The sequence below is a fragment of the Lentinus tigrinus genome, assembly GCF_003813185.1.
Source record: "Lentinus tigrinus ALCF2SS1-7 unplaced genomic scaffold L226scaffold_56, whole genome shotgun sequence".
Classification (NCBI taxonomy): Eukaryota; Fungi; Basidiomycota; class Agaricomycetes; order Polyporales; family Polyporaceae; genus Lentinus; species Lentinus tigrinus.
In genome coordinates, this window is record NW_027137965.1 from 92950 (window position 1) to 116357 (window position 23408).

General features: G+C 53.9%; 6 protein-coding genes across 6 annotated transcripts; 2 read left to right on the forward strand and 4 right to left on the reverse strand.

The window, feature by feature from the left end:
* Positions 1–102: 102 nt before the first annotated feature.
* Positions 103–8717, forward strand: L226DRAFT_576154 (uncharacterized protein; the record flags this gene model as incomplete). The annotated part of the gene is made up of 36 exons (XM_067685309.1): positions 103–334; positions 390–847; positions 899–1215; positions 1276–1384; positions 1438–1473; positions 1528–1540; positions 1605–1707; positions 1758–1890; positions 1958–1974; positions 2030–2057; positions 2116–2128; positions 2184–2226; positions 2277–2326; positions 2386–2401; positions 2462–2783; positions 2843–3068; positions 3128–3157; positions 3210–3390; positions 3443–3502; positions 3560–3603; positions 3664–3788; positions 3849–4096; positions 4151–4182; positions 4245–4317; positions 4379–4415; positions 4469–4606; positions 4665–4748; positions 4801–5360; positions 5422–5785; positions 5838–6502; positions 6567–6956; positions 7019–7287; positions 7345–7417; positions 7478–7597; positions 7655–8380; positions 8429–8717. 36 exons carry the CDS (start codon positions 103–105, stop codon positions 8715–8717), a joined length of 6624 nt encoding a protein of 2207 aa, XP_067529334.1.
* Positions 8718–9710: 993 nt separating this feature from the next.
* L226DRAFT_315446 (uncharacterized protein) lies at positions 9711–10628 on the reverse strand. The gene has a single exon (XM_067673846.1). The coding sequence runs from the start codon at positions 10498–10500 to the stop codon at positions 9802–9804; it is 699 nt and encodes a 232-aa protein (XP_067529335.1). The 5' UTR covers positions 10501–10628; the 3' UTR covers positions 9711–9801.
* Positions 10629–10949: 321 nt separating this feature from the next.
* L226DRAFT_617323 (uncharacterized protein) lies at positions 10950–19507 on the forward strand. The gene is made up of 37 exons (XM_067687018.1): positions 10950–11091; positions 11143–11491; positions 11548–11795; positions 11855–11986; positions 12044–12384; positions 12439–12547; positions 12597–12632; positions 12692–12704; positions 12758–12866; positions 12929–13058; positions 13109–13153; positions 13215–13227; positions 13298–13340; positions 13399–13464; positions 13518–13842; positions 13901–13968; positions 14024–14121; positions 14179–14208; positions 14267–14450; positions 14513–14575; positions 14625–14668; positions 14722–14843; positions 14920–15164; positions 15224–15249; positions 15303–15372; positions 15436–15472; positions 15524–15652; positions 15706–15789; positions 15843–16357; positions 16412–16781; positions 16833–17494; positions 17546–17956; positions 18011–18270; positions 18336–18375; positions 18438–18457; positions 18505–18604; positions 18668–19507. The coding sequence occupies exons 2-37, from the start codon at positions 11383–11385 to the stop codon at positions 19221–19223; spliced, it is 5853 nt and encodes a 1950-aa protein (XP_067529336.1). The 5' UTR covers positions 10950–11091; positions 11143–11382; the 3' UTR covers positions 19224–19507.
* On the reverse strand, positions 19386–20550 carry L226DRAFT_472928 (porphobilinogen deaminase; the record flags this gene model as incomplete). Its single annotated transcript, XM_067676495.1, has 3 exons — positions 19386–19953; positions 20012–20022; positions 20086–20550. 3 exons carry the CDS (start codon positions 20548–20550, stop codon positions 19386–19388), a joined length of 1044 nt encoding a protein of 347 aa, XP_067529337.1.
* A 403-nt stretch (positions 20551–20953) lies between these two features.
* L226DRAFT_472882 (porphobilinogen deaminase) lies at positions 20954–22227 on the reverse strand (the record flags this gene model as incomplete). The annotated part of the gene is made up of 3 exons (XM_067676492.1): positions 20954–21521; positions 21572–21582; positions 21649–22227. The coding sequence occupies 3 exons, from the start codon at positions 22225–22227 to the stop codon at positions 20954–20956; spliced, it is 1158 nt and encodes a 385-aa protein (XP_067529338.1).
* A 261-nt stretch (positions 22228–22488) lies between these two features.
* On the reverse strand, positions 22489–23285 carry L226DRAFT_576158 (HIRA-interacting protein 5; the record flags this gene model as incomplete). The annotated part of the gene is made up of 3 exons (XM_067685310.1): positions 22489–22513; positions 22576–22667; positions 22722–23285. The coding sequence occupies 3 exons, from the start codon at positions 23283–23285 to the stop codon at positions 22489–22491; spliced, it is 681 nt and encodes a 226-aa protein (XP_067529339.1).
* Positions 23286–23408: the final 123 nt, after the last annotated feature.

The following is a 23408-nucleotide window of genomic DNA, read 5'->3' on the forward strand; positions in this document are numbered from 1 at the left end:
TATCTTTCGCCCTTTGATGTACCGCCGAAACAACCTCCCCACACCATTCACACCCAGTTTTCATCGCTCACTTTCCAGAATTATCTCGTTCTGCCCTCTACCATGTCGAAGAATCTTCGAATCCGCACAAAATCCGTCAGCACGAATGTCAGAGGACGTCGCGTAGGACGTGCTTGCCTGGAGTTGCTCGAGAAGAAAGCGTTGGTTGACGATGCAGCAATTGAGAACACGTTCTACAATCTCGAGGTCTACATCGTTGACCCCGGAGTGGACTTGGACGAGTTGATCACGGAAATGGAGTCCGTCCCGCATTTGTTGGAGTTTGTGCTGTCAGGTGCGTACTGTACTGACCCCCACGGCAGAATGGGTTTACAAGCGAATCGATATAGGCATCAACGACTATCCGTTCAGCGTGCTCCACGACTCAATCATGCAAGCTTTCCCAACCACTCCTGACGCCTTCGAGTCTTCTCGCGCTGCGCGGCTACTCAACCGCTTCTCCCTGTCGCTTCTCTTCTTGCCGCCAGGTGCCGCCACGGACAACTTCGCACAGCTTAGCCAGCATCGTCGTGCTGTCGAGCTCGCCGTCCCAGTCCTCCAAAGTCTTTCTGGTACGACCTTCGTCGATGACACCGCCCAAGACGACGATGCTACAAGCCCATCATCCCCTACATTTCCCACGAAGCGCAGATCGCAACAGAAGCGCAAGCAGTCGATGAGGGCCACTCGTGTCCCTCTGATCGATGCGCGGCCATTCGACAACTATGGCGTCACGGTACCTGCATCAAAGTCTCAAGCTTGCGAGCTAGCTGCGATCATCCTTGAAGAACAGATGAATATATTGAAGGTTTGCCTGTCATAGTTCTCCGTCTCCTCGTTACTGATGAGTATGTGATAGTATTTTCTTGACATCTTCCGAAACCCGAGCCTCGTATCTGTATTCAAGACCCAGTATTTACCTCCCCCACCTCCCGAATCGCAGGACATGCCCGCACCAGCAACGTCCACGCATGCATCCCCCGACGACGACATCACCCATGCACCCGAGGCGGGAGCCTATCCATTCGTGCAGCCAATGAAAGCTGCGCTCTACTTCGACAGCGCCAAGGGCTTCGGACAGTGGCGCATCCTCATCGGCAACGGCGCATCGCAGTACCTGAGACAGGCTCGCAAGAAGGACCCGTCGACGTTTCGAATAATCATCAACAAGATCAAGTGCGCTTCGACTCGTTGGCAGTAGTTATGCTATGACGCGTTGACTGACACACATTCTAGGGCGCTCTCCAACGGACACTTCTCTGACGACAACCACAAGAAGCTCACGGGGTCCGAGGTCGAGGTCCCGATCTTCGAGGCCAAGATGACGAGAGACACTCGCCTTGTGGTTAGCTCGCTCCTCACGCCATTTCAGATGCATATATGCTGATCTCTATATAGTATCAAGTCGACTGTGTCCCGGAATTCCAGAGCAACGTTCGTCTTCCCCATCGCTGCCATCTGGGTTTATGCTAATAAGGGTGCTTGTAGGTCGAGCGGCAAGGTTCGCCTCGTGATCACCTCCGGATTCCCTACTCTCCGCTCTCTACTAACGAAACACTCTTCAGTAATACGAATTTTCGGTATCTATACTCACGGGCAGATAGGTCGTTTGGTTTGGCAAGGCATGGGCTGGCAAGTAGCACGCAAGGGTGCAGAATACGTCAATAGGTTCGTGTATTCGATCGATTCGTCTGTCTTTCTCACTGAAGGATGTGCAGGTGCAACTTCCGAAAGTCCGCGGATGCGTCCCGCGGTGACGTGTTCCTCCCCGGTTCGTGGCCTCCGGTGGAGACAGAGACTACGCCCACAGCACTCCCCATGCCCAACCTCGTCAAGGAAGATCTCGACGAGGTAAGAGCCACCTAACTGAAGCTGTTTGAGATGGTTGATACCGATCTGACACCTTTCTCACTTGTAGATGCATTCGCTGCTCGTGTACGTCTGATTCAGCCCCTCGGACTACAGTGGTTGATTAACGGCCCTATTATAGGTTGGAGAAGTTCGTTACGTTTTCCCAGGTTCGTTCATGGAGCTTCTGAGAGAGCTACGGAATAATGCTGACTGCACGATTTCTAGGCTCTTCTCAATGGTAATGTATACTCCGGAATCGAGTTTCTTTGAAACAGCGTCTAACACTCTGATAGGTATTCTGGCGGATGAGGACATCACCCACGTCTTTGATGTCTCGTAAGTCTCTCGCATGACTAGATGTGGCGACGTACTCATTTGCTCGGTAGCCCCAAAGAAAAGCAGATCATCGAACACCCGTCGTCGTGTTACGTCCTAGGTGCGTTGCGGCATTGACGAGCTTTATGTTGGATCTGAACTTGCTTCGTCATTACCCAGGCAGAAGCGGCACGGGGTAAGTACTTCCCACTACATCAACATCCGTTCTCGCCTCAACCAATGCAACATCCGTCAGGAAAACCACGACGATGCTGTTCAAGATGCTCGGCATCGAGCGCTCGTGGGAAGACTTCCGCGACAACCTGCCGAAGCCCCGCCAGATGTTCGTCACGCAGTCCCGGGTACTTGCTGAGAAGGTGGAGGAGTATTTCGCTAACCTGCATAGGTCCCTCCTTGTGGGCAAGCAAACGAAGGATGAGGTGGTGCGCAAAAGCGCTCAGCAAGTCGTACTCGTCGACAAGGATGAAGAGGACCGGCACCACGGAGACTCGAACCTTCCGAAGCGTTTTGGAGCTTTGACGGACGAACATTTCCCTATATTCCTTACCTTCGATCAGGTGCGTTGGTGTTGTACGCTAATACTTTGATGAGTCCTAAGCGCACTCGGACCTGGCAGGTATGCCGTCTTCTGGAGAACGAGTATCTGTATGAGCATGAGGAGCGTCAGAGGCACGAGACGGTCTCGCGAGCTATCGATGAGTTGATGGAGTTTCGCGACTTCTCCGGATCCGTTCAGACACGACGGTGGTCGAGCGAGCATATCATGAAACGGCAGAACTCCTTCGTCTCCGAAACGAAATTCGTCGCGGAATACTGGCCACACCTGCGAACCAAAGGGTTGGGTAGGCATCATCCTGCTTCATCATCATGTTACATATCTGATCATGGGCCTTGCTGGTAGATCCGAGCTTTGTTTTCGCGGAGTTCATAGGTCAGTCCTGATTCAGAAACACAGATTTCTTGCTCATTCTTGCGCCGAGAAGGTATCATCAAGGGCTCTGAGAAAGCCTTGGCAAGACCGGAGGGATACCTTGACCAAGAGACATACTGCGAAAGCCGACGCTCCCAGACGATCAGTGCGGACCAGCGGGAGAGCATCTATCGGTCGTTCCAAGCTTACCTAAAGCGAAAGGCGGAACGTGAGGAGTGGGACGCTGCAGATCGGTATGCGGATTGTCTCGGATGGTGTTACGTTCGCACTGCTGACCAGCTACAGCTCGCATGCTCTTATCAAGTCTCTTCGCGGGGGCGTTCCCGGACAAGCCATCGACTTCATGTGAGTCTCTCATTCTCCTCAGAATTCGAAGGATGTTGCTAACCACATGTTCATTAGGTACGTTGACGAAGCTCAAGACAATCTCCTCATCGACTCCCTGAGTGCGATTCGCTATGATACCCATTGGCGCCTTCTTCTCACGAGTAGTTGTCTTCACGCAGTTCTTCGAAATCTCTGTCGTAACCCCCATGGAATGTTCTGGGCAGGAGATACCGCACAGACGATCTCCGCCGGGAGCGCGTTCCGTTTCAATGACCTCAAAGCTTTCATGTACAGACTCGAGAAGGTTGTTGAGTCAAGCATCCTCCTTCATTCATTTCAACGCTGATGTACACACGCCGCGCAGAACACAATAACTGCTACGGGTGCAAAGCAGGTGCAGCCAGAGTCTTTCCAGCTCGCGGTCAATTATCGATCCCACGCCGGCATCGTCAACTGCGCACACACTGTGATCGAGCTTCTCACCACACTTTGGCCATATGCGATCGATAACCTCACCCAAGAGAAAGGTATCGTCGATGGGTTGAAGCCCGTTTTCTTCAGCGGATGGGACCAGGATACTGCGCGCTATGAGCAGTTCCTGTTTGGCGAGTCGTGAGTCGCGATACACTCCCAGTGTCACCAAAACACAACTGAAGATCTGTGCAGGGGAAGTCGTATTGAATTTGGTGCACAGCAATGTAGGGATCGTGCTCCATCCAATTAAGTTGCGTATACAGTCTTACGGATACCTTTGGCACAGGTATCTTGGTCCGCAACGACACAGCTCGCGAGAAACTCCGGAGTCAAGTTGGGAGGGAGATCGGTCTGATCTTGTTAGTGACGCTGTCTCGTCACGAATTCCGACTAGTATACTGACCATTTGGACTTCATCAGTACTATATACGAAGCGAAGGGCCTTGAGTTCAATGACGTACGTGTTAATCTTCTGGTCTTCCAACCATTTTTTCTGAGTGTATTTGTTAGGTCCTTCTCTACAACTTCTTCGAAGATTCGACCGCGGATGTTTCGCAGTGGCGAGTTGTACTAAATGCTCTTCCGCCTCGTGAGCACGTCCCTGCCCCGAGTTTTGACGAGATCCGTCACAACATCATCTGCCGCGAGGTGCGCCGGCTTGTCAAACTTTTTCTAGTGTATACAACATGAATTAACATATTTGCAGCTGAAGTTCCTCTACGTCGCCATCACTAGAGCTCGCAAGAACCTGTGGATAGCGGATAGCTCGGCGAAGGGAGAGCCAATGCGCGTACGTCTCAGGGCAGCTTGGCGATGCACTTTGCTGATGATTTGCCTCAAAGACTGTCTGGAACCACAAGGGTCAACTGGAGACATGTACGCCTGGCAGCGATATACCACAGCTTGCGATGTCATCCACTCCAGAAGAGTGGGCCGCTATGGCACTATCGCTCTTCAACAACAAGCGTTACGCTCAGGCAATGCACTGTTACGAGCGTGCTGATCTGTCGCGCGAGAAGGCCGTCGCCTATGCGTACCACCTGCGCGAACAGGCTCGAGCTGCTCCGGTGAACGCTCGTGGAGGGGCACTCTCTCAAGCAGATGCTTACATTCTCGCGGCGGAAGCTTTCCTCATCTCTGCGCATGACGCCGTTGTGGAGAAGAGCGCATACTATCGCATTGCAGCGGAGTGCTTCGCCTTCAATGGTGATCATGCCAGAGCAGCAGAAGCATACCAGGCTGCTGCGGAGTACGATCTCGCCGCTCAACACTATCGTCAGGCGGGGAAGTTCGAGCAGGCAGTGGAGGTCATCAAGTCACATAGAGCCAAGATGGATACGACCGTTGTCGAAACGATTACTGAGGTCTCGAAGCTCTACTTTCTCAGGGAGCAACAAGTGGAGTGAGTTATTGTCTAATCCTTGTACTTACTATGGACATTCTCACATAGAACGTGACTACAGGAAGGCCAGGGAGCTGTTCGAGACTGACGAAGATGCCCTGGAATATATGGACGACTTTGGCCTCGATACCGCACGTGCGACCCTTCTCGAACAGCTTGGGAAATACTCGGAAGCTGCTGATTTGCTATTCGAGGAGGGTAATACTCTCGAGGCTCTCCGAGTGCTTGCCTTGGATCATGGAAACGAGCACTCGGTCAACAGAGCGGTGCAAGTTATTCTGGCTGGACTCTGGGATGCAATATCCTTTGGCGTCATCGTCTCAGATGAGCTCCTCAAGCAGAATCTCTCCCTAAGGACACTACTGGACTACGCACACACCATCGGGATGGAAGGGCTCCATATTGAAGAGACCTCTCTAGATGAGGTGGGCTTCGTACACATCTATCAGCAGGTGTTCGTAACTGATGGCGCCGTAGCTGCATATGTTCCAAGCCATCACTCGTCAAGATCACTCAAAATTGGTCGAGATGGCCAACAAGTTTTGTGCTTCAGACCGGCTAGCGCAGGCTCTACTTTGTTTGGACCATGTCTTCTCCATGCCTATCCAGCTGCTTCAACTGACTCTGCCGGAAGTCGCTACAAATCTGCAGAATTTCTTGTCCTACGTCCGCCTTCTGCAGGCTTTCTCTTACATCCCCCATCCGACCGACAACTTCGGCATCCGGAAGCTATTACATTTGCACGCCATAACGGAGGACCACTTTGTCTTGCCCAAGGACGCGTACCTCATCACGCGAGTCAGTGAACGCCTGATCAGCCGCTTTCAGACAACAGATCGAGGCTACATCATTCCTCGTTGGGAGCTGAACAATATCGTTCAGTTTGGCCTTCAGGAACGACTGCTTCAAAGGGTGAATGAGGAGAATGTCATCTGCCGCAGACTCTCTTCTCTACGCCCCTGTCTACCCTACGCCGCGTATCTTCCATGTCCTCGAGACGGCTGTCCCAGGTATCACGGCGAGCTCGATTACTATGGCACGGCGGCATACAACATCCGCGTGCGCATTCATCTCCTGCAAATGCTGATATATCGCACGCTCGATGGTGTTGATTCTTTCCCCAACCGCATTCATCAGATGAGGTATGAATGCTTTCGTCGTTCGACATTGAAGTTGGAGCGACGCTGACTTGCTGGTTGATGCTAGGTTCTGGCTTCGCCAACTGCATGCAACAATGATACCCGGGCATCACAACCTTGGAGGGCTGCACGCTCTTTCTGCAGATAGCATCCCCGAGCTCCAGATGGGCCTCGCGCTCGTGAAACTCTGGGTACAGGATGTGCTTTACTACTTGGAGCCCTGGCGCGCCGCCGATCAATATCTCACACAACTCCTTCAATGCGCCCGGCTTGCCTTCATTCTGGACTTCAGACTTGCCGTAAGCTGTATGGACCGGGTGCGATGTGTCACGGAGTTCAGACCCGTCGACCTCATGAGGAAGCATGGAGACATGAGCTCATATGTTGTCCACGACATGCTCAAACTCCTGGATAACTCCGATGACGTATCCTTGAACCGAGGGTTCCTCTTTGTGAAGTACGTCTCAATGTATTCAAAATGTATTATGGTTCGCTGCTGACGTCGAAGCTAATATCTAGACATGTCATCGAGCAACGCGTGCCCATAGACATCACGGCTCTTTGCGATCTCCTGGATCATCTGTGCGGATGCGTCCTTCTCGCTACCCGTGGTCGTTCTCGTGGCGTCTCAGGCTCCCTCGACAAGTTGACACTCCCGAAGAGCTGGCTACTAGATCTCATGCCTCATGTCCACTGCCTTCCCTCCAGGAAGATCAATCTGTCGTTTATATACTCACGGAACATAGCAGAACTTCTCGAACAGATATACATGGGAGCTGCAGAAGCCGGTACGTTGGAGTTACTAATTGTTCGTCGCTGGAGGTGACGTATGACCGAGAATCTAGGGCATCTGCTGTTTGAGAGAACCAATCTCAGCAAGGTATCCTACCTTGTCAGGGATGTGTTCCTCGTCCGGATGTGAGTGCACTATGTTCCCGATCAAACTCGATGATAACAACTGAGATTCATTGTCCCTAGCTTCAACAACTTGTGCTTCTGGGGTTACAACATCTCCGCATTCGGCCTCAGGAATGAGATCCTCCAGACAATCACTTCCCTACGTCAACCCGGTCGGAGATTCTCGCCCGTGGTGGAAGAGTACGCTTCCGATCGGTCTTTCTCGCTTCCTGTCTGTGAACTCACGTATGTCCACAGATATGTCAGTGCGCGGTTCTGGGATCAATTGGCCAAGACGGTCCGTCGCTCCGTCTCGGGGGAATCATCATCGGACGAGTTGGTACAACTACACTACGGCGCCCTTCCCAACCCCGCACCTTCCCTTCCAGATATTCGGCATGTCGCCTATCAACGAGTTGAAGATATCCCGCGACTTCTCAATGCAGATGCGTTGAATATATTCGACGCGGTCTCGAGTGGCCCGACACATCCTCCAACTGATGTTTCATATACGACGACACAGGCCTCTTCCGTTCCTGCGCCTTCCGTCGACGACGCTGACCAGGACGACGACGTTGGTGGTACAATGGATCCAGACGGGAACCTCGAAGAGTTTGCGCGGGAGATATATTCCAGTGAAGCCGACGCAGGGCCCAAAGTACCGAGTGCGAACGAGTTCAAGGCAGCTAGCACACTTGCGGCTGCGTACCGTCGCCGTATCTCCAGGCAAACCGCTGGGAAGAGGAAACCTCTCGAGGAGATCAAGCAGCGCATCTATGCCGCATTCCTTGCGGAGGCGCAGAGAGCAGGATGGTCCAAGTCATACTATCGACTCCTGTTCCTTGGACCAGTTCCACACCTCTTCGTTGTCGTGGAAGCTATGAAGAATCACCTCTATAACGCCAAGAACAACGCCAAGAAGAGACTCAACTTCGTTCAGCACCTTGAGCTTGAGACCATGAGGTCGTCGTTGACGGAAATCACGTACGTCACCAATCGTCTGCAAGAGTGTGAATACTGACCTCTCCCCAGGCGCCGTTTCAAGAAAGCTTGTGCTCTACACGACGCTCTCAAACCGACGTCCAACATGCATGCAGAGCGAGATGTACAGAGACTGGTAGGCTACACACGGGAGGCAGCAGAACTGCTGAAAGAGGACTTTTCCGCATCGACGATGTCGGAATGGAAGGTCGACATGGATATCGCTATGCGGGGCATTGTCGAGGTGAAGAAGGTCGTGAAGCCGAAGAAGCCTGAGCTGCAGCTCGACGATGATATGCTCATGCCCGACGACGACAGTGAATTGCTCTCTGAATACTAGGACATGAGAGTCTGTACATACCTTGTCTTCGAGTTGTGTTCTCATCGTAGTGCGACTTGCCTCCTGTTCCTCTGCGTCAGCTCGTGTACGGTACAATAATTACCTTTGTATCCACTGGCATATTGGTCTTTCCTACTTGTTGCGTCAACTTCCCGATTATTGTCATTCGCCTAGTACTACATACCCTTCTCTTGATTCGCACTGATGTTGTCCAGAATGTCCCTTGCGCCCGTCTCGATGTGCACTTGCGCGAGCTTCGTCCCAGTTTTTGCTGTGTGCACATGTGCCCCAACACGAGCGCGTATTTCGAGACGGTGATAGACCTACACTCGGGGAGAGCGGGATCCGAAGGGTGCGAAGAGCCCGACTGGGCGTGCATGAGGGGTCGGCGTGTACGTCGAGTTGAACAAAACAGGCTGCTTTGGCAGTCATTCGAGGACTTTAAAAGTATGATACGAAGGTATTGAGCCGAGAGCTGAACGATAGCGTTGAAAGCGAGAGGCTGCAAAAGAAGACGAAGTCATCAATGTCGAGGTAGGGGTTAAGTCACGCGGTCGAAGAGGGAGGTCGAAGCTTGTCGAATTTCAGGTACTAGCTAATAAATTAGTGCGATATGTACTGAAGCGGATGCTTCGCTTGCATAATGCGAGGGCGGTGGAGGTGTAAAAGAACTGGGAAGAGGGAAAACATAAGTACGACTAGAGCGCTAGACGGCTAACATACCGGGCGCGTAAAGTGGAAGAAGGAGCTGGATCGAATTGTGTACGAATGCTAGGATACGTGGACATTGAACGAATGGTACAGTATTAGTCCTGAGGGTGTAGAGCAGGTGCGAAAATTTGTTAGAAGTTGATAAATGAGGGGATGGAGAAAGGACGTGGCACCGCGTCGAGTGCACCATGGCGCTGCAGGCGCCGGTTTCGTGCGGATCCGTAACGTCTTCGGGTCGCGCTGCAGCGTCGAGTGTGTTGTCGAGGACGCTACTGTATGAACGTGTTGCCTGGGTCGCTTTGGTTCTTAGCTGACGTCGGCGGCGACGTGTCCCGCTGACTCGCTGCTGACTGGTTCTCGAGCCTTCGTGTGATTACAGGTTTGTTCCGGGCTCGTTCTGGTCGACGATGCATGCGGAGAGGACGTCGTGAGCGAAGTACATGAGGAGTGAGGGTGTCGGAGGGTGCGTTCGCGGTTGTAGGACGTGTCGGAGGACGTGGTGCGCGCAGCGGCGTGCGCTACCTATCAACGATGTAGAAGGCTCACCTCGAGATGTACATCGACGGGCGTATGCACAACCATTTCTCCGGGATCCCTGAGGGCATGAAGACGCTCTTCGGGCAGAGCATTGACTGCTCGGCCTTGTGCGGCACGGGCGGGGGCCCCGACACTCAGCAGAAGCCAGATACAGCGGCTCGCGGGGTCGCGAACGTTCATGCGCGCGCTTGGTGGTGTCGGAGGACGCGAAGGTCGGGCTGCTGCTAGTTGGCGGGCCGAGTGCGTGGCTGGACCCGACGACGGAGCTTGGTGAGTCTTCTGTTGTCGACACTGCTAGTACGTGTGAGGGTGAAGGTGGCTGACAGGGAACCTCACGCGTCATGCCGATTTTATCCTGTGCGTGTGCATGCTCGCCCGTCCTTCCAGGTACCTTCGCTTGAGCTGACACACTACACACTATTGTCCCGCAGATACCGTGGAAGCTGAGACTCACGAGGAGGGAGGATATAGATGCTGCGAGCGTGCGCGTTCCTGCGGTAGGCCAGTGTGACCTCGACGGGCCCACCGGGGCCATGCACTCGGTCGGCTACTGGCCTGAACCATCAGCACGGACCTGTGATTCTGTTGATTATCTCAGTCTCTTTCAGGTAAGAGATACGATGACTCAGACCCACTGCAGTTTTGCTGGACAGTCGGTGTTGGCCCAGTGTTTGTTATGGCTGAACGTACGTTCGGGCTTCATTAGTTTATGAAATCTCTGTTGTTCGTCGCGGTGCACGAGTTCTACTCACAAATATAGAGGCTTAGCCACCAGCCCGCTCACCAACCATGACTCCGTCGGACCGTTCACGAGGATAAGGAAAGAGCCTGAGTGCAAGCCTGCGCAAGCGCCTCCCTAGAGCTATGGGCGTCTTCTATCGGGTGTATCTCGGACCGTCCCGATCATCTCCGACACGTACCACTAACACGTCCGACAACCACTGGCACAGGCTGTCTCTAAGCACAACTCTAGAACGTATCAATACTAACGACATTAGCTTTGTCAAGCCTCATTCATAGGATGCGCTCCCGGTCGGCGTGCTTTTCGCGTATGATGTCCCAGTCGTCGACTGAGAGCCCTGTCGGCGGTTATACCACGCCCTCAGGGCTGAAGTACATCAATATTGTGAGTACCAACTTCGTCTCGCTAAACTACGAGACGACTTATTCATTTCAGGAGGTATCCGAACCGAATTGTACTAAGTCTGAACGGTACATGCGGCCTGAGTGCTTACAGGCATCTGACCAACAAGTGCAGGTGGCAGGTCTGGAGCCTCACGACGCCATTACCGCAGCATACATCCTTCTTTGTCCCGCCTCGTGGAAGCCTCAATCCGTGACATAATATGTTCTATATTTTGTGGGAGATCAAACCTCGACACGACACCGACACTCTCCTTCGACCCAAAAACTCGCCATGGCGACACAACGGCAAGGCGATGTACAATCCGGTGTATCTACCTTGGAATGGTCACCACTTGACCGGGTCCTCAACGACCTCCAGAACGCTGCGCGTATGATCTATGGTGCGCCAATATCTCACACCATTGTCAGACTCCTGCAACTCAGCGCACATACTCAGAGATGGACGAGAGGTCCTTTGCGACCTTGTCCGAGGAGCTCACACAGAGCTTCCCGGACGATTCTCAATCATTTTTGAATAGCGTTGCTGCCGCGGTTCTTTCTAGCCTTAACATCGCGCTTGCAGCAATCGATTGGGCAACTGATCAGAGCGGCAAGACGCACCCCAAGAGGAGCACAGATGAATGCTGGCGGGCGGTGGTCCTAGCACGTCCAGTGCTCACGGAAATCGCGCGTCTGTCCAAGCAAGTAAGTTTTGCTCAACCGAATGGCTTGGCAGCAAGCGTCTTGATGGACCTGCCCCACAGAATGAATGGTGGAAGCACGCCGATATAGTAGCCAAGCCCTTCGCAAATATCGGCATTGAAGCACCCTCGAACGCGGAGGAACTCTCGCATATCGAAGCTGCAATTCTTCAAGACCAGAGAGATGTTTTGAAGGTGCGCATGTTCCTTATGCGTCGCTGGATCAGATCACCCCTGAATTCTTCCCGTCAGTGCTACCTCGCATGGGCTCGCCTTCCTGATGTAGCGGAGCATATGAAGCGTAACTCTGGGAGGTCGGACGAGGGCGACGATCAGCCTTCTCCGGACCATTCCGAAACATACCAGCACGCCCCCCACACCCACACAATTACTACCGAAATTGCAGCTGACGACGTGAACGATGCCATTGCTACGTACCTTCCCCTCCGTCCGCCGAAGTCACTATTTTTCCTCGAGTCAGCCGAGGGATTCGGAGAATGGGAGATTCAAATCACATCCAGCGCGACAACAGAGTTGCGCAAATTGCGGAGACGATCCCCCGTGTCATTTGAGAGGACTCTAGCGACGCTCAGGTACAGATATCAATTTCATCAATTGGGTCCAACCTTATACGATCCACATGATAGGGAGCTCTCAAATGGAGATTTTTCCTCCGCCAATCACGTCCTGCTCTCTGACACCGAGGGAGCTGTTCCCATTTTCAAGGCGAGAGTGACGGACGAGTTGCGTCTGGTGGTAAGTCGTCTATACCTCAGCTCGATTCAGTGCTGATCGTCTTGTTCAGTATTGCATAGATTGCATCCCTGATCATGAAGCTGAGGTGAGTCAATGGTGTCCTAGTACCGGTGGCGTAAACTCAGCTTACACGGTTGTCACCAGGTCGACCGACAAGGTGCGCACTACGCTAGCTTGTTGAAGTAGTACGCGCTGACTCTTTGCCGTTAGCGATCCGTGTCTTTGGAATCTACACGCATGCGCAGCTCAAGATACGCCTGAATTTCTGGAACAATGTCGCGAAGGATTTGGGACGGCAGGGGGAGATGTACCGAGACAGGTACGAGCGTCCGCTGGCCCACTTAGATAGTCTACGAGTCAGTCTTGCTGAAACGTCCTTAGGTGTCGTCGACGCAGCCGCCCTCGCAATACAGGAGAAAACATCTATACACCTCTGACGTTCCCGATGCTTCCTGAGCGAGCGTCACCTGAACATTCCTTCCTGCTTCCTGTGCTCGCTTCGGAAGCAGATGTGAGTAGCATGATGCGGTCGTTTGTCTCACATTGACTTTCGACTGACAGGCCGCAGACATTATCTCAATGAATAGGATTGTCGTGTTGTCCAAGGTACGTTCAACCGGGTTAGTTGCTTCAGTCGACTAGAGCTCACGAGGTTGGTATCTCTCAGCCTCTCCTGCACAGTATGTACTATCCGATTTATCAGCGCTGACGCGACTCGGTGCTCTGTATTGAGATCACGTTCTATTGTAGGTTTCCTCGCCGACCACGAGGTTCCATTCATGGGGCAACCATCGTGAGTACACCGGCGTTAGGAGAAACAAACACTCATACCATCTCATGCGCACTCATAGGCCCCTTGAGATGAAGATCATCGAACATGACGCCTCATGCTTCGTGATCGGCCGTTCGGGGACGGGGTAGGCATAATTCATGCAATTGCATAGGTCGTCTTTGTTGACGCTGATATTAGGAAAACCTGGACGATGATGTACAAGATCATCGCCATCATGCGGGGTTCGGAATTGTGGAACATCGAGCGAGCGAAGCCGCGCGTCATGTTCGTGACTCGTTCCTCTATGCTGGCGGATCAGGTGCACAGCATGACCTCTCAGCTCCTCGAGGCCTTCAGACTGGCAACTCTCGCGGAAGACGAGCTGGAGGGGATCGGGGAGCAACGGGCGCAGTCAAGTACACCGGCGAGTGCACAACTCGGTGGGAAGCGGCGGCATGGTCTCCCGAAGCGATGGAGCGCCCTCGAGGAGAAGCACTTCCCACTTTTCGTCACCGTCGACGAGGTATGTAATCAATTTTTTTATCACACATGTTCTGTTTGTGGCTGATGCGTGCCCTCAGCTCTACTCTATGCTTGAGGCGGACCTTTTTGTGGGACTTCGTGAACTGGACCAAGGCGAGCTCGACATGTGAGTGCCAATGGTTTTCGAGACCCGGCTCGACGTGGCTGATTGTGAATAACAGAGACGTTGGAGAGGATAGTCTGCTGTCGTCGGTCTCGGGCAATAGATTTGTCAAGACGTATTGGACCCACTTTCCGCGTTCGCTCACGAAGGGATTTGGTGAGTTCTGTGGCTCGAGTTACACCCTGCGACTCAATTGACGAGTGTTCCTGACAGATCCTATGACGGTTTTCAGCGAGTTTCTAGGTATCGTATACCAGAACAAGTTCCCCTCTGAATAGCATCGTTGACCGCGACTTCATAGGCGTGATCAAGGGCTCGGAAACGACTGTAGGGACCAGGGGAGGATATTTAGACCGACAGGCGTATCTTGCGTTGAGCACGCGATCATACCCCACCTTCGCGTCAAACAGAGCCGGCGTGTACGACCTGTTTGAAGCGTATCTGCGGCTGACGCGCAAGCGCAGAGAGCGCGACAGCGCCGATAGGTGAGGCCTTTCCCAACGCTTTCGAGGTGTTGTTGTACTGACCTCAGGGGCACCGATGTCAGAGCACACGCGTTGCTCCGACGTCTAGACTCGTCTCGGCTCCCTGGTCTTCCCGTCGACTTCTTGTATGTGTCAAAATGCTCGAGACCTTTCATCATACTCACTCCCAGATAGGTTCGCCGATGAGGTCCAGGACAATCTCATTGTCGATATGTTGCGTGAGTCATGATACCTCAAAGTCACTGTGATAGCGATTAAAGTCATTTGGAAGTGCTCCGTTCGCTGTGCAACAATCCAAACGGACTCTTCTGGGCAGGGGACACGGCACAGACCATCGCTATTGGTAGCTCGTTCACGTTTAACGAGCTGACGTCGATGTTGCACCGGCTTGAAGTTCGCACTATCTCGTCCCTATCGATTCTATTGCTTTACTGATTGACTCCGCTGCCGGTCATCCTCGTTCATCTAGGAGCGGCAAGCAAATCCGATGCAGGTCCCTCCCACCACATTTTACCTATCAATCAACTATCGCTCTCACTCCGGTATCGCCAACTGCGCCCAGACAGTCGTCGACCTCTTGATGACCCACTGGCCCGACTCGCTGGACAGGCTCGGACCTGAACATGGCTGGCGACCTGGACCTAGGCCGGTTTTCTTTGGTAGTTCCGGGACAGACGAATCAACCGTCTTTGATCGACAGTACACACGTGCATCGTAAGTCTCCGAATGATCCAGGAATCTATTCCTGACTACTCACTCGGATGATGTATCAGGCCGCTCACGTTAGGCTCAGAACAGTGTACGTGTGACGAGTAGGAAGGACTTCATACCGCATGTGCTAACCTTACACAGGCGTCATCGTCCGGGACGAAGCGGCTAAAGAAGCCTTCCATTCTCGTGGTATTTTCTCAGGACTTGTTTTGTAAGGCTTTCCGCAAGTTATTCAGGGGGTGCGCTCTATTGAACTCGTAACATTACCCCTCAGGACGATCTATCAAAGCAAAGGCCAGGAGTTCGACGATGTGTGTAGCCAGTCTCACGCACCATTGTATCCCCCTGACTTCTACTTCAAGGTATTTCTATATCATCTGTTCGAGGACTGTCCGGTCTCTCTGCAGCAATGGCGTACACTTTGCGAGCCTCGCATGGCAGGGAGAGGTACCGTGCTTTGGGCTGAGAACTCCAGAGGTTTCTGCAGAGAGGTATAGATAAATTTGTACTCTAGTGATCAAGTTGCTCATGCTCGCTGAGATAGCTCAAAATGTTCTACGTCGCCTTGACCAGGGCAAGGCAGCGCCTGTGGATCGTGGACGGGTCCGGGATGGCATCACCCATGGTGGTCAGTTTGCGCCATGTCCCGACAGAGCTCTCACTTGCTGAACACATTCTCAGGAACTCTGGACAAGACGAGGTGTGATCGAGGACAAGAGTGGAGAGGACGCTCCATTGTCTCTCGTTGGCCAATCCTCCGCGGACGACTGGGCAAAACGAGGCAAGCAGTTCATGGACAGTCGGGAGTTCAGTCTGGCACAACAGTGCTTCGAGAATGCAGATCTTCCTTCAGAGAGCGAAATCGCCAAGGCATACCTTCTACAAGAAACAGCGGACGGTGCCTCAGCCTTTTCAGCCGCTGCCTCAGCCTTCGGAGCATGCGCGAAGAAGACCTCTGGAGAGCAGGCGAAGAAGCTCTTCCTGGCCTCGGCTGCTTGCCATTACCGTGCGCGCAACTTCAAGGCGAGTGCAGAAGCTTGCTGCCAAGCAGGCGAGTTCTCAAAATGTGCCGAACTGTATCGCAAGGCTCGCATGATGGAGGAGGCACGGCAGACCGTACTGTGTCATCGACCGGATGTCAGCGATGTCGTCTTTGAGAAGATCTGCATGCACTTCTTCGACATCAACGAGCGATTGTAATGCGTTTTTTTTCATCATATGTATTGTGTTGCTCACCTGGTAATTCGCAGGAAGGCCATCGAGATGTTCACGCCCAAGGAGGAGGCTATAGCGTTCATGAAAGCGCATGAGCTCTACCGCGCGCTCGCCCCCTACCTCGTGGACCTTGGGCGAGTCCGCGAAGCAGCAGAGATGTACTTGAATCAGCTCCACGATGTACCGAATGCAGTCGAGCTCTTCTTCCGTGACCAAAAAGATGTTCACATGGTCGAATGGGGGACGCGAGCACTGCTGGAGGAGCTCTGGTGCCGTCTGTCATTCGGTTGCAAGGTGGATCTGCGTTCTCAACACAGCGAACTCTCCAAGCTGCTTGTCCTAGCATCTTGCCGTCTCTCCGAGTCCTTCAGCGGTAAATCGGGCAGCGAGCAGGCGGAGAATGAGGTAATCTTTTCACGTCCAAATGATGCTTGCAGTGTTGACCCAACGTGACAGCTCGCCGTGTTTGTCGCCATAGGCAAGAGGGATGCCGAGGGATTAAACGATCTTGGGAAGAAGTTCTCACATTTGGACAAGGCACTTGCGGCGATATCCTTCGACTTCGCATTCACATTCCTCTTGCAGCCTCGGGAAGGAAGACCTCTTGAACCCGACCGGCTCACATCCTTCTTGTCTACTTTTGATGACTACGCCAAGATCCTAACGGACTATCAAAATAAACGCATCTGGAAGGCGTATGGCTTACACGAAGGCTCAGGAAAGAAGCCCGACTCATACGTGATTCCCCGCTTCTCGTACTTATATCCTGCTGCCATCAAGGACGGAGAGTCTGAATCTGTATCACCGACAACTGTCAAGCGGCTACTCGGCGAGGTTGTAGGGGCTCACTTGCGTCGCAGAGCCTCGAACATCAATGCCGCATGCCGGGGCCTGGATTCTCTCCGCCTCTGCATGTTATATGCGTTCACTGGGCATTGCTCCGGGATGTACGGCCATAGTTCTTGCGTCTCAGACCACTTTCCTATCGCGAACCGTCCGCATCCTCTCAATGAACACGGATTCCACGCTCGACTACGCATCCACGCACAAATAATTCGGATATACGAGCCGCTCGTCTGCCAAGATGGCAGCACCTCCGAGGAAATTTGGAATGCACGGTATGTCAACAGTCCAAGGATGCTTCGATAATACCTCACCGAATCTGATAGCATCTTCTGGATTGACTCGTTCCTGGCGACAATCTACTTCCCGTTTTTCGAGCGCGGGAACTTGCTCATGTTCGCGCCAGAACGCGTTCCGGAGTTCAAAGAGGCCTGTCGGGTCCTCAGGAGTTGGATATGCGGAATACTCTTCGCTGCCCCATACCCGAGATCTACGATATCTGGCAGGGTCAGCGGCAACCTCTGGATCCGCGCGATCCCGCGTGCATCCTTGCTCAGCTACGTCCTCGACCGGATTGACGATCACCTGCTGCACGCCACCGTACATCGCCAGGGCACTTCTACGCCTCCTTTCCTATGGTATACAGCTTCGTACAGCCTCGTAACAGACAAGCTCACCAAGTACGTCGAGCGCGAGCCCAGCCACTCCAAGATGCCGGGCGCGTTATTGTACTTACGGTAGTGCACGTCAATATCCTGATGCGCTGTCTTCTGACCAGCTATCATGTACAGTTTCTTACTCGAGCGTGGCGAAACGCACTTTCATCGCGGCATCATGGCTCACCTGGCTGAAGGTCTCTGCTCCGCATTTATCCTCAGCGATCGGGTTCGCAAGTCATTGCATAAAGTCATAGTGAACAGGCGTTGGCTTGTGAATTTGGCGGACTTGTGGACGGCATCGAACGAAGTCCAGCGACACGAACGCTGCCATGTTCAGGAATTGGTGGAGATCTATCCTGTGTTGCTTGAGAGGCTCTCAGTGGCAGAGGGAGGTAAGTCCGGCATTTTCGTACCCCAAGCCTTCAAGCTCTCCTGACATCGGACTCGGGTCTGTTAGGGAATTCTCACCGCGTAACATCGGACACTTTGTATTTCGTGTAAGAGTCTCATACTGTCCAGCCCGATTCATTTGACTGACGTCTCAATGTGGCGGGTCTAGGTGCAGGGCACTATTCCATCGTGAGAGGCAATCGTCTTCTCCCCATGCGCCGCTGACGCGTTTTTAGTGGGTTTCTGGCACAGCGAGCTCACGGACAAGGACGAGAAGTCTCGCATCCTGAAAATCCTGACAGGTATCCCGAAGGACTGTCCCAAGCCAGACTACCTGTATGTATTTCCGCCATGTCACCAATTAGGAAGTTTGTACCTTTCTTACCCAGTCATCACCAGGTACCGCATCCTTGAGCAGGGCCGTCGGCCCCCTTGGGATGCGTTGAGGAATGCTATCAATTGGTCGACGCCACCTCATTCTCGCCAATGGGACCAACTGGTTCAACTACAGGTTGATACAGAGCGACTGGATTCCCCTGGGAAGGTGATCCAGGTCACCTACAGCTCATCGAAAGACCTCCTATCCCTCCTCCTCCTCCCCGACAAGCCGTACAAGAGCTCATGCTTCCCGAGGGGTTGGCTCCAGGAGCGAATTCCAGTGCCGCGCCCACCGTCCCCAGCCGTTTGTCCACAAGGAGATGCCTCCCAACCAGAGACGTTCCCTCAATCAGCGTATCCCCCGACTCCGGAGGCGGTGGAGGCAGTGGAGGCGGGAGAATCATCCGTTACTCGGGTGGTCGTAGCCGTTGAACAGGATACTGCGCTCGCTGAGCAGCATACTGCAGTCGACGATGCTGCAGTCGCTGAGCAGGATGCGGCGGCCGTTGGGCAAGATGCTGGGGTCGTTGAGCAGGATACCACGGTCGCTGAGCAGGATGTTACGGTCGCTGAGTAGGTGGTCAAAGGGACTGGGCAGGAGAATGACCAGAGGAGAGGAGAGCTGCGCTGAATGTTGAACATCTATCGTATCGTATGCATTGCACCGTCGCCTGGCCGCGCGATTCTCTGTCCCACAACTCATACTCAATGTTGGTTACACATGGTCTACGCGCATCCTCTATACGCCGACCCTTTCGTTATTTTCTTGCGCCCACTGTATACGCTTCTCCCGATCCGTACTGATGTCGTCCAAAATCTGCCTGGCGCCAGTCTCGATGAGGACCTGCGCGAGCTTCACCCCAATTGCCTCCCCCTCTTCCGCAGTGTGCACATGTGCTTCAATCGAGTGCTCGACATGTTCGTCCCCCTCAAGCGACGTCACGCACCCTGTGATCTGCAATTTGGCCTTCCGCGCCCCCTCCTCCGTCGGTTCCTCCACGAGCGCAGTGTATACGCCAACGGGGACGCTGCACCCACCCTCGAGCACGCGGAGGCATGCACGCTCCGCAAGACATGACCACTCCGTTTGCCAGTGGGTGATTGAGCGGCAGAGCGCTCGGGCCTGCTCATCGTTGGACCGAATTTCGATCGCGAGCGCGCCTTGGGCGACGGCGTGGAAAGCGGTCGGGGGACCGAGGTCGCAGGTAATGCGGGAACCCCAGCCGAGGCGGACCATGCCTGCTTTCGCAAGGACGATTGCGGTGAAAGGGCTGTCGGGCGCATCGAGCTTCGCCAGGCGTGTGTTTCTGAAGTGCGGTGAGTGTCATACTCCGAACATGGCGGATTGACGGAAGCATTGCTCACAGGTTACCTCGCTGTATGCACAAGAATGCTGATGATTAATTCAGACGTTTGAGCGTGCGAGGAAGTAAACTCACGCAATCCTTGAACACAAGCTTGGGGAACGATCGCTTCAGCTGCGCGACCCGTCGTACGCTGCTCGTTCCGATGACGCTCCCGTCAGGGAGGTCCTCCAACGTCTTGTAGGGGAGACCTTGCTTCATGATGAGACAGTCGAGCGGATCTTCCCTTTCCAGAACTCCCGCGATCTCGCAACCTTCGGGCAGGACGGTCGGGACGTCCTTGAAGCAATGAACGAGTAAGTCCACCGATCCCTCCAGCATCGCGGCCTCGAGCTCCTTCGTCCAAAACGCCTTCCCTCCTACCAGATATAGGGACTGAGATTGGTTCTTGTCGCCACTGGTGGCCATGAAGGATGTCTCGAACCTGATGTCAGGATGGAGTTCCGCGAGCGCATCGCGCACATTGACAGTCTGGACCTGCGCAAGTTCTGAGGCTCGCGAGGCAAGGACGATCTTGCGCGAGCACTCGGGAGTGGCCATGGTAGAACGCGAGGTCGAGAGTCGCGAAGGAAAGGAAGGCAACTGGGTTTCATGGGAACGCACGATGGGACTGATTGAGAGGACATATCGATACTTATCTGAGATCGTGATTACTGTCGACACTGCCCCATGCTCTTGTACACCGACGTGAGATTCGTACTCACGCATCCGCGATTGCGGACTATAGCTGTTGGCCTTTGGATGCATTGCTGCCAATGTTGCGATAGTTTGTATGACAAACAAGTATACTACTCACCTATAACCTCTCGATAGTATCTCATACCCGGCATCCTCCCAGGGCAACCAAGGGACAAGCAACCCTGTTGCGCACCTATTGACCCGTTGAATTACAGCACTGTATACATCCTGTTGTACACTTCCAATCTTGCAGTACGACGGCCCTCTATGCATCGACCTTCTCGTTCTTCTCCTTCGCCTCTTGTATACGCTTCTCCCGGTCCGCATTGATGTCGTCCAAAATCTGTCTTGCGCCCGTCTCAATGAGGACTTGCGCGAGCTTCGCCCCAATCGCCTCCGCCTCTTCCGCCGTGTGCACATGCGCCTCGATGAAGTGCTCAACGTGCTTATCGCCTTCGAGCGACGTGACGCAGCCGGTGATGTGCAGCTTGCCCTTCTTCGTCCCCTCCTCCGCAGGCTCTTCCGTGAGAGTGGTATACACGCCGACGGGGACGCTGCACCCGCCTTCGAGAACCCGGAGACACGCGCGCTCGGCGAGACACGACCACTCGGTGGGCCAGTGGGTGATGGAGCGGCAAAGCTGGCGGGCCTGCTCATCGTCGGACCGGATTTCGATTGCGAGCGCGCCCTGAGAGACGGCGTGGAGGGCAGTAGGCGGGCCAAGATCGCAGGTGATGCGAGCACCCCAGCCAAGGCGGACCATGCCTGCCTTCGCGAGGATGATTGCGGTAAAGGGGCTGTCTGGGGCATCGAGCTTCGCCATGCGCGTGTTCCTACATACACGATCAGAAGAGCGCGGACTGCAGCACCGATATTCACTCACAAATTACCTCGCTATTGAGCGCGCCCGGAAAATAAAGATTAGAATTGTACCGGTGCGTGTGAAGGGTAAGCACTCACGCAGTCCTTGAAGGCGAGCTTAGGGAACCGTCGCTTCAGCTGCGCGACCCGTCGTACGCTGCTGGTTCCGACCACACTCCCCTCCGGAAGTTCCTCCAAACTCTTGTAAGAGAGACCCTGCTTGACGATAAGACAATCGAGGGGATTCTCCCTCTCCAGAACGCCCGCAATCTCGCAGCCCTCCGGGAGGACGGTCGGTACGTCCTTGAAGCTATGCACGAGCAAGTCCACCGATCCCTCCAACATCGAAACCTCGAGCTCCTTCGTCCACAGCGCCTTCCCTCCTAGGAGATAGAGTGCTTGGGATTGGTTCTTGTCACCGCCGGTGGCCATGAAGGACGTCTCGAACGTGATGTCAGGATGGAGCTTCGCGAGCTCATCGCGGACTATGTTGGTTTGGATCTGCGCAAGCTGCGAGTGTCGCGAGGCCAGCACAAATTTGCGCGTGGTCTTGGGGGCCGTCTCGAGGGTAGCCGTGGGGGAGGTCTCGGGAACCACGTTGGAGATGACCTCGGACGTAGTCTCGGGGACGGCCTCGGGCGTAGTCTCAGGCGCGGTCTCGGGAGTAGTCTCAGGCATGACTTCGGGAGCAACCTCGGGGGTGGCCATGGCCAGATGCAAAGTCAGGGTACACGGAAAGACTCAGAGGTGCAGGGTTTTATGAGAACACGCGAGAGCGCGATGGGTGTACGAGTGAAAGCAGACATTCGTATCGGGCATCTTGCAGGCGCGCGACGCCACGGTCGCGCGCGGCCGCTTCACACATTCCGACGAGGGTGAGAGAAGATTAGGCTTGTGTTCCCCATGGTAGGAGGAAACTAGGAAAGCTATACAAGTAGATTACACAGACATGTACTGGGCCATACTGGTTGCCGGAGGGGAAGTATGTTAGCGCGGAACGACGGCAGGACCGGGGCTGAAGTTTACCTCGAGTCTTTCTCGTGGCCGTGATCTTTGGCTAGCTTCGACTCGAGCTTTTCAAACTCATCCAATGCAATGGTTTCTTCCTGGTCGAGTATCTATGATGTGGAATTGAATAAGGGTAGAAGGTCCACTGCAACGAAAGGACGCACCTGCTCAACACCCTTCACCTCCGGGATGTAGTGCATGAGCATACGCTCTATCCCGCTCTTCAGCGTTACCGTGCTGGAAGAGCAACCTCTACAGCTCCCTTTGAGCTTCACCTGGACAGTACCGTCATCGGTAAAGCCCCGGTACTCGATGTCGCCTCCGTCCTCCATGATGGCAGGCCGCACTCGAGTCTCTAAAAGCTCCTTGATCATGGCGACCGTCTCCGAATCGGTATCGAGGATGCGGGTATCCTGGGGACCTGCCGCCTCACGATCTTCGTCAGAGCGGAAGAGTGGCTGGCCGGACGAGAAGTGCTCCATAAGCATGGCATATACTTCGGGCTTGATGACCGACCACGACGTCTCCGGGTCCTTGGATACTGTGACGAAGTCGGGACCATAGAAGACACCGGTGACTCCCTCAATGCCCATGAGACGGATGGCTAGTGGTGACTTGAGCGCGGAACGAGTGTCTGTGAACTCGGCGGTGCCCTCGTCCATGACCTCTACACCAGGGATGAATTTCAGAGAATCGTCATTCGGCGTAGTCTCCGTCTGAATGAACATAGTCCGCGCTGTGTACCATCAGTACTTCGATGTCTACAATTGAATTATGGGGACGTACCATGCTCTACTCTCCGCAATGCACGACTTGGTTGCACCGTCCTCGTATACGATCCTGTCGCAAAG